The sequence below is a fragment of the Sciurus vulgaris genome (genome assembly GCF_902686455.1).
Source record: "Sciurus vulgaris genome assembly, chromosome: 6".
NCBI classification, from domain to species: Eukaryota; Metazoa; Chordata; class Mammalia; order Rodentia; family Sciuridae; genus Sciurus; species Sciurus vulgaris.
This window is the reverse complement of record NC_136466.1, coordinates 119,832,146-119,842,533: the sequence shown is the minus strand read 5'-3', so window position 1 is coordinate 119,842,533 and position 10,388 is coordinate 119,832,146. Positions and strand designations below refer to the sequence as shown.

At 43.5% G+C, this 10,388-nt stretch overlaps 1 protein-coding gene across 1 annotated transcript; it reads right to left on the bottom strand.

The window, feature by feature from the left end:
- Positions 1–5,049: 5,049 nt before the first annotated feature.
- On the bottom strand, positions 5,050–9,454 carry HTR1A (5-hydroxytryptamine receptor 1A). Its single transcript, XM_079144729.1, has one exon. It carries the CDS (start codon positions 8,946–8,948, stop codon positions 7,680–7,682), a length of 1,269 nt encoding a protein of 422 aa, XP_079000855.1. The 5' UTR covers positions 8,949–9,454; the 3' UTR covers positions 5,050–7,679.
- Between the last annotated feature and the right edge of the window lie 934 nt (positions 9,455–10,388).

Sequence of the window (10,388 nt, the reverse complement as noted above, 5' to 3'; positions counted from 1 at the left end):
CTTGAAAACATTGTGCTAAATAAAAGAAGCCAGTTACAAACACCATGTATTATATGATTCCACTTATCTGAAATGTGATAATCCATAGATTTTCCCTTTTATCAGAAAAGGAAAATCCATAGAGACAAAAAGTAGATCAGTGGTTGGCCTAGAGGTCAAGGATCAATGGAAAGTGGATGACTGCTAATGGAAGGAGGTTTACTTGGGGGTGGGCTGTGATGAAAATGTTCAAAATTGATTGTGATGATGGCTGTCTAGCTCTATGAATGTACAAAAAAACCTTTGAATTGTACACTTTAAAGGAATTAATTGTAAAGTATGTGGATTATATTTCAATAAAGCTCTTTTCAAAATAAAACTATACAATGTACCAAGATGGCAATATTTAACATAGTAGGGAGTTAAATTAATCTTAACTTGCCAAGGCAGTTTTTTCTGCAGTGTAGAATACATGCTAGAGTTTCAAGGTTATAGGAATATATGCAATTTGATAAAAGCTCACTTAGGTTTGCCTGTGACCTGGCTGGGTATTATCACAAACTTGTTGAATACTAATACTTTTAATATAAATGAGTCTCTGGACAGGAAATGGAAAAAAAAAAAAAAAAAAAAAAAACCTAGAATTTCAGCATACGAATCACCAAATCAACAACTTCCTGGCATTTCCTATTTGAAATAAATCCTTTGTAGTTTTCATAGTAAATGCATAATATTTCTCAAGCTTTATTTGTCCAAGTGCTCATTTTTACCAAACCTTGAATTCATGGTAACTTTTCAAGTCATCTTCTGAAAACCTGCAAAAAAAATTGCAACATCCTTCCCCTCTATCTCTGTATCCCTATATATTTTACTTGAGTTAATTTTTTTCTAATTTGTCACCTGACTATGAGTGAATGTGTGTGTGCATGTGTGTATTTTGTTGTTCTTATTTATTTTCTGTGTCCTTTCTAGAATGTAAACTCCTTAAGGTATGAGATTGCGTTCATTACTTTTCAGTACACAAATTATCCAAAGTTTAATGACTTCGAATAACACAATTTATTCAACTTGAAATTTGGATTGAATGAAATTGGGAGATTCTTCTGGTCTTGGCTGTGCCTGCTCTTGTGTCTGCAGTCAGCTGCTGAGTCAATTGGAATATAGTTGGCCCAGGAGAGTCTCAATTAGAATGACTCCTCTGCTCCATCTGGTCTCTCAACCTCTAGCAAGGGAGCACAAGCTTGTTCACATGACAGTTGGGTAGAATTCCAAAGGAGCAGGTGGAAGAGTACAGGTCTCTTGAGTTCCATAATCAGAATTATCCCAACATTGTTACCCCAAAGCAAGCCATCGGCTCAAGGTATAGGAAAGCAGCCTCTATATTAAAAAAAAAAAAAAAAGTATACCTTACTTCATATACTTAGCATTTTTGTGTGTGTTAAGAACACTTAAAAATCCATTCTCTTAGAAATTTTCTATTACCTCCAAATCTTGTTAGAAGAAGCTGAAAATCACATTATCGAAGAAGCGTACACATAGAAGGGAATCTTGATGGTCATTTTTGCAATGTACCAGAGATACTTCATCCAATCCATCCACTGCTATATCCTGAGTATGTAAAATAGTGCCTGGCTGGTAGATACTCTAGAAATATTTATTTAATGAATCAATGAGTCATCTTTCCACTACTCCAGAGCCAGAACCTCTCCATTAAATCACCCCTTCTTACAATATACTATATACTTGCAATATACTAGAATCTTGTATCTATTGTTCCTTCAAGATTAAAGTCAGCTTTTATAGACTGCATTCTATCTTCTTTAGTTCTTGCAAAGTCAGCCTACTTTCTTCCAGAAACTATGAAGCACATCATACTTCATAGTATGCTTGCAGAAGTTTCCAAACATGTCCCCATCAGTTTCCATAGATTTGTAACAAGAGAGTTGAGTTCCATTGTCTTTTCCTTTTTTTTTCCCCTCCTTTCTGCCCCAACCCAGCCTGTTTCCCTTTCTGTGTTCAAGGATGAAACCAGCTTAGGCACAACAGAACAACCACTTGCCAATGCAAATGGGAAACGTTTTCCTGAAAAGCTGACAGGTTGCATACAAACAGGAGGCATGGAAATGTATGAGCTAGCATCAAGCATTGAAGCATCTATCTACTGGACTCATTTTCACATGCCTGCCATTGCCACACAAACAAAGCAAATTGGAAAAAAGAAGGAATTCACTAGATACTTTGGCCTTACTATTATGGTCTGAAAGTATGTGTCCCCCAAAATCTAAATGTTGAGTTTTAATCAGCAATGTGATAGTATTGGCAGGTGTGCAGGGAGCTTCCATGAATGCTATTAGTGCTATTAGGCCTGAGAGTTCCATTTTCCCTTCTGTCACATGAGCATACAGTAAAAAGATGGCCATTGATGAACTGATAAGGAAGCCATTACCAGGTACTGAATCTACTGGCGCCTTGATCTTGAACTTCCCATCTTCCCGGACTGTGAAAAATAAACTTCCGTCATCAACTGTTCAGTTTATGGCATTTTGTTATAGCAGCCCAAATTAAGACACTGATGGGTCTAGATTTTCTAAGAATAACCTGTGTAAGGATCAATAGGTCTTCTAGGGTTTCTGATAAGCATGCTTGAAGAACAAACTGGATTGCCCTGTTCTCCACTTGGTCAACTAGACTGACCCAAAATTTAGGCCTCATGTGTCACCCTTGACACGCTGCCTAACATGGTATTTTGGGGTTACTATTTCTGGAAGGCTTTGCTCCTTGGAACTGTACCCTCTTCAAAAAATAACTAACATGTTCTATTGAGAAACAAAACAAGTTACAATAATCAGGGGATGGAACCAACCACGGTTCTGTGCAGTGGCATTCCTCACATACTCGCCCAATAGCAGATTGTTCAAATGCTGCAGCATCAGTCAATATTTTTCCAGCAGGCCCCTGCCATCTGGTCTGAATCTTCTCATTGCAGAAGACAAAACCTTTTCACATTTACAGATGAAGCCACAAAAGAAGAGTTCCATGGGAGAAACAACAACCAACTTCCCTTCTCTGTCATTTACCCAAATCTCCCTAGCTCAAAACCTCATCAGAATCTTTAACCCTTTCTCTCTACACAAACAGACCCTGGTGTTTTCTTTATTAGTGGTCCCACTGACTAAAACTGTAGCTCTGGCTGTTGAAACTGGCATTTGTAAGTCTCCACATATGATCATGAGTGCCTTTTTCTGTCCTTACTTACTACTATAAATATTATGCTCAGGCTAAAATGGCCTAATTAGGAATTCTAAATTAGAGGAACTATTCCCTCAAATTTAAATGGTATGTTGTGTGTGAAAATCACTTGGCAAAATCACAAACATTGCGTAAGTGTGAGTTCTTTTGTACTTAACTCTGGTCACCCTGTTGTCACTTTCTCTGCCCTTACTCTGCTCAAAATCTTCTTCCTCTTACCTAGTTTCCCCAATTCTCATTCCTTTGGCTTCAGATACATCTTCTCTTTTCCTCCTGGACCCTTCAGATTGACCTAACACGTGGGGATTTAATTCTGCATCTCTATCTAAAGTTATCACCTGCATAACCACCCTAAGTGTTAATCAACATTCAGACAGAAATGTCATCATCTCAGGTCCACACTTGCCAGGAAGAGGGGATCAGAATGTCTTTTGTCACTTTATAAAGAATGTCTGCCTTTTCTTACCATCCGCCATCTGTTGAGAACTCGGTCCTGGATACCCAAAGCCATTTTCCCTACCTACAATTCCCTATCTACCCCAGTCCACAGTGATCTTTGCGCTCTGAAAGATTATAGAGTCAAACTCCTGTGATTCATCTTGTTATTTCAACACTTTTACCCTACCATGAGTAGTTTTATGGTTTATATGGTTTATTCTCCTCTATCAAAGAATGTAGAAGCTCCTTCAGAGTGACTATTCTTTTCTAATTGGTAGTCCCGTATTTCAACAGTTGCCGACTCATGGTCACTGCTCATGTTTAGGGGCCTGTTAATCACACCAGAAGTGACTAGTAACAATTCCCTCTCTCAGTTGTTGTGCTAATAGAGGCCTCAGGAAGTCCTGTGGAAAACAGAAAGCCATTGTCTCCATGGAGAAAGAGATGCCAGAGGAGAGAGCTAAAGCCAAGAACAGAGATAATCAGAATTCAAAAGGCAAACGTGTGGGATTCAGCATTTTACACAAGGGCAGCATACATGTATGTAACATATTTCAAATGAGAAACTCCAGAGCGTTCTCATTCTCCATCACTGAGATAATGTATGTATCGACATATTTCACCTAAACTCGGATTCATGCAGCTCCTAAGTGCTCTCTGCTGTGGCTACAACAACACTGACCTCTGTTTACCCTTGAGGTTTGCTTTCTTTGCCCTGCAGCCATCATTCTGACACACAAAAAAAAGCAGTAAGATTAACAAATACAACAATAGAAACGAGAAGTGTTACTGATGATTCCAGTAAGGGGGAAAGAGCATAAGAATTATATTTAACATAGTAGTGAGTCTTAGAATCCCACTACCAAATTAGACCCAGTCGGAAAGGAAAATGCTCCTTTACTTTCATTAGAGGTGACGACCCCCCCCCCAAACCACGAGCCGCTTCTTTGAAACCTAAGGTAATTCTTCTAGCTGGGTGCATAGGAAAGACAGAGACTGCATCTCTGTACTCTCCCTGCTTTAAAAAGCAGGATGGGCCTCTGTTGCTTCTTCTGGAGCTGCATTTCTCCTCTATGTGACTCTCTCCCTATCCATATTAATTAGACAGATGCTTAAAGCCTATCTGCAAGGGTCAGTCAGGGAAAATGCATGATTTCATGCCTAAACCGTGAGATGGAACATCCTCTTTCCAGAGACAGAATTTTTTAAGAAGAAACTACTCATCTAGGACATGTTTCAGTATTGTATAGCAGGGTCTTCCCCTAATAACTGTATTTTCATCTTTAATTTTAAAATTTTGCAAGTAAACACAAGTGCACAGAGATTTCAATTAAATAAAGATGCATGTTTTACTGATATCAGTTTATTGTAGCATTGCCATTATTGAAGTCCTTTATTGTTACAAGGAAAAGTGAAGGCCAATTTTGATGCATAAATACTTTACCTTAATACAAGTACTTTAAAAGAAAAAAAGCATCAGGGATCTTTAGAGCTATGCAGCTCTTTTGCACTTATTACTTTAATTTCTCTATTGCTTGGCAATTACACTCCAATTGAATGTTTCTTTCCCATTCTTGTGTAAAGCCTCTAACGCAGGAAGAATTGTCCCCAAATCACGGCCATACAATCCTGTAAAAGACAAAAGTAAGTAGAAATTTCAAAATGTCTAATGTAGTATTTGTTGGCCAAGGCATAATTTGAAGGAGCAAATTTGGGGTTTGGATTATTTTAAATATAGAATTTGCTATAAATTTAGTAAAACATACAGAAAAGCTTGTTTTTTCATATAATCCTACTTAGATTATTTTCAACAACAACAACAAAAAAGAAATAGACTTTTCAAATGGATAATCATTGTATGGAAGAAGTCTGCCTTAACTTCTTCACCAGGGCCCAGCATCAGTATTACATATGCATAGACAAGCTATCCTCAAAGCTCTTAAATGTTCCTCTATTTAAGTGGATTACCATACCTACTCCCAGTTTAGAGAGAAAGAAACCAAATAGAGGCTTTGTTCAGTTTGACAAACAATACAATGGCTTCACATAATAGAACTGTCCTTTCACCTTCTTACACACAAGTGAACATTTCATTGGCAATTTTTGCAATCTGTAAAAATACAACACAGTTCTCAAAACAACAGATGCAAACATTCAAAACATACAGTTGAAGGAAGAGGAGAGTAAGAACCAATAACTTTGTATAATTACAGGAAAACAAAACCATTATTCTTCCAAAAATTAGAAGCTAGGATCTAACTATGACACACCTCTGGATCTCATCATGTGGCTGGAAATTTACATTCAAACGGAGCACCAAAATAATTTCCTTTCCTGGGGGCAGCAAAGATCATAACTGGTTTCTCAACAAAAGTGGTGAGATTAGGGAGAGAAAGCTTGGAGTGCTCCATGAATTCTAAGGACACACAGCCGGATTCCCAGTAAACCCCAGGTGCAGAATGACCAGAACAGGCAGCAAATATAATACCCACAAGATTCTCAGATTTCCCAGAGATCACCCCTTAACCAATTGGTTAGGGTCCCACTATTTAAGTTGTCTGCCTCTGGGATTATAGATCGTTCTAACCTAGTGGGACTCATTCTATTCAAAGTTCAATAATTCCTATATGAAAAGCAAAGTTCTGCTAACTTTGTGTGCTGGACGTCTTGAACAAATCCAGTGCAGTGTTGGTGTTACAGGTTGAACAGAGCTGCTTCCTGATTGGAAAGGGACAAAAGGGTGAGTTAGGAGGGAAAAGTCTGCATCCTATAGATAAAATTGCTGTTTCGAGTTCCACGGGAAAAGGAGCTAGAATCCCGGCACGCGCACCTTGGAGAGCCCTTCTTTGACTCCCTGCAAAGCCATCTCTTAGAGTTTTGTAGCGCTTAAGTTCCCAGAGCTCCGTGGGACCTAGCGCCCGCCAGTTTCAGCAAAGCCTAGCTAATTGTTTATCAGCACTTTAACCCATCCTTGAGGTTGAGCAAAATAACTTGAACCCTGTAAGCACACGGCGAGCTAGCCGAGCACACCGCTGATGAGGAGCTTAGATATCAGACCTCTCAGCATTTCCAGCACACTGGGGCCGCCGGGCGCCTCCCGCCACAGGTAAGTGACGAAGCCAGGACATACATACTCACCCGAAATCTATGCAAACAAAAGTCCGCTTTTCCCACCGATTGTCAGTTTCTTTGGTGAGTGCTGACACCAAGGCAAACCCAAACAAAAAGGTCCAAATTCCTTCCTCGCTCTCCACCCCCTGGCCCGGCCTCGTACTTACAAGTCCACTCAAAGACACAACTTCTAGCCATTTGTTTGAAGTCCAAGAAAGCACAGCAAGCAGGAGCAGTGCATCTCAGAGTTATTCTGTGAACCTACGGAGTAAGATAGTAATTCCGGAAGCACTACTAGCAAAGGGAAAAGCAGACCCTACCGCCTTTCCAGACCAGCAACGGCATGTTTAGGAATGGAAGACGGCAGAGAGGAAAGCGCGGGAAGGAAAAATAGGGATGAGACCATGAGACGCAAAGAGTTGCCGCCTTGTCTAGGGCAAAAGGGCGAGAGAGATGGAACAAAGTCCTGAACCTTAAAGTCCAAGTTCTAGAAGTCGTGCTGACGGGTGGAAGTTGTCAGTGAGCGTGGAGGATGTGTATAGTTTATTTTGTTTGAATTTTCTGCCTTGAAAGGTTGAGGCTTAAACTTCCACCCCGACGTTTTGGGGGACAAGAGGAAGGAGGTGATTGCTGGAATCGAAACTGATGCTGAGACCAATGCCCTTCTCATAGACCCTGCGAGTTCCCCCGGCTTTTGGCCCCACAGCCAGGGACCCTTCGCAGAGAGCGCCCTCCGCTGGCGTAGTGGGTGTGAAGGGGGAGAGATCTGGAAGCCGTGGGCCGAAAAGCTGAAAAAGAAGAATAGCAAGTTATCTGAGGTGTTAATTCCAGAGAGCTTGGAGAGGCAGAGTGAATGGGGAGGGTCCTGTAACCCCTACTAGCCCGATACTCTTCAATTATCATCATCGGCGGCAAAACTTGCATTTGATGATCTTCTTAAACGCGTTTTGAAAGTCCTTGTTGAAGTAGGCGTAAATGACAGGGTTGAGCAGAGAATTGGAGTAGCCCAGCCAGTTGATTATGGCACCCAACAGGGTGGGCATGTGACAGCTGCTCTCACAGAAGGGCAAAACCAGAGCCACGATGAAAAAGGGCAACCAGCAGAGGATAAAGGTGCCCATGATGATGCCCAGCGTCTTCACCGTCTTCCTCTCACGGGCCAGGGCCATCTTGCGCTTCGCCTCGGCGTTGCGTTCATTTTTCCTCTCGAAAGAGGCGGGGGTGCAGGGAGTAGCACTCACCTCGCTGGGCAGTGGCAGGTGCTCTTTGGAGTTGCCCACGCGGTGCACTTCAATTACCTCCAGGGCGGCGCCATCGTCTCCCTGCCTCACCGCGCCGTTGGCGCACAGAGCTCCCACTGACTTGTTCTCCACGCCCCGCCTCCAGTCTCTGCTACCTGGCTGTCCATTCACGCTCTTCTTGGGTTGAGGGGCAGGCGATGTTCCAAGGCGAGTGTCGGCTCCAGTCTTCTCCACCTTCTTGACGGTCTTGCGGATGCGGAAGCGCGCGGCTCGAAAGATGCGCCCATAGAGAACCAGCATGAGCAGAAGTGGGATATAGAAAGCGCCGAAAGTGGAGTAGATAGTGTAGCCGTGGTCCTTGCTGATCGTGCACGCATCGGGGTCTGAGCGGTCTTCTGGGGTGCGCCAGCCCAGCATGGGCGGGATGGAGATGAGAAAGCCAATGAGCCAAGTGAGTGAGATTAGCGCAGCGGCGCGCCGGGGCGTCCTCTTGTTCACGTAGTCGATAGGGTCTGTGATGGCCCAGTACCTGTCTAGAGCGATGGCGCACAGGTGCAGGATGGACGAGGTGCAGCACAGAACATCCAAGGCGATAAACAGGTCGCAGGTGACCTGGCCCAGAGTCCACTTGTTGAGCACCTGGTACAGCGCGGCCATGGGCAGCACAAGCACTGACACCATGAGGTCAGTGACCGCCAATGAGCCGATGAGATAGTTGGCCACATTCTGGAGGGAGCGCTCCAGGGCGATGGCAGCCACTACGCACGCATTGCCCAGCACCGCGCAAAAAATGAGCGTGCCCAGCAGCAGAGAGGTGATCACTTGGTAGCTGAAGGTCACGTCGGAGATGCCAGTAACGTTGCCGCCTGCCCCGAAGGATCCCTGGGACGATGTGGTATTGTTGCCCTGGCCAGGGCTGAGCACTTCCATGCCTGCCTGCACGACTGGAGGGGGAAGGGGCTAAAGACTGCAGGAGGATCTCCCTCGCCCCTCCCTCTAGGGTCTTCTGCCTCTTTTCCTGAAGAGTGTCAGAGCGAGGGTATTCAGGGAGTCAGGCAGGAAGTTCTTACTGCTCTGGCGAAGGCATCTGGAAACAGCAGCTTCTAGGGGCTTCCTTGACTCCCGCGGTCCAGAGGGCTCAGAAGCTTCAGCTAGAAAACTAGGGTTTTCCAGAGAGCAGTTCCCGGATCTCTGGGCGGCGGAAAGGTGGCTGGAATGTCTGTCTCTCGCGGTCCATTCTACTTTCTTGCTGCCCAACTGGCTGCTGGAGTCGTAGTCTTTCCACTAGCAAACAGTCTCCAATCCCAGAAGTATCTGGAATAGAGAAACCCCATCCTCCACGGTCACTCTGTGACCCTCCTCTCTTTCTTTCCTTCCCACTTCCCACTCTCTCCTCCCGTCTCTTTCTTTTCAGCTTCCTCCTCTCCACTTCGTCCTGCTAGCCTTCCCTTTTACTCTCCCTCTTCCATCTCACCTTCCTTTCTTTATCCCTCTATGTGTGGCTCAGTCAGTCTCCCTCCCTCCCACGCTAACCCTCCCCTCCTAATACTTCCCCAACCCTGAGTGTCTCTTTCCTCTGGGTCCCCGCCCTCGTCTCCTTCTAGCTCAGCGTCTTTACATTCAAGTCCCTTTCTGCGGACAGACTCAAAATTCGCTTACAGACAACTGATCTGCTGGTCAGACCGAGGTTGTAACAAATAAACTCCACCTCCCAGCCAAACTCGAGGAGGAAAAATAAAATCCCTTTCCAACTACCACTGGCTCTTATTTCTGTCAAATTCTTAAATAGAGCCAACATCCCAAAGTGGCAATAGGAAAATGAAAAAAGGAGACATAGAGAGATTTAATGGGAAGGTGGACGCCTTGGATCAATCTGTAAATTATTTTTAATTGATGAAAGAAGATGGAGTATATCTTAGTTTTTGTTTTTTGTTTTTGTTTTTTTTAAATCGCCCCCATTAATCATCTAACAGTCCTGTCTGACATCCCTGGAGGACGTTGCCCGACTTTTTCCCCCCTTTTAACCATGGGGAGTTTGGGGAGAAAGGAATTATAAAAGATGTGTCAAAGGATAAGGACGGGTAAGCAGCTGAAACTCAAAGTGATGAAAAAAATCAGCTCGGTATGTATTATACACACACACACACACACACACATACGCTTTTCAGTTACCGCTACCGAACCCTGCCACCTCCCATAGCTTTGTGGCGAGTAAATTCAGAATATTTTACCTATGTATTGTAAGTGAGATCCTGCATTTTATGTGGTCTTTTGCATTTCTTACAGTACCTTGCAACCTCTGGGGAGAGAACTTGGTGGAATCCCTGGTCGCTAGCCGCCGAGCTTCACTTAATCTTTGTAACTGGGTTC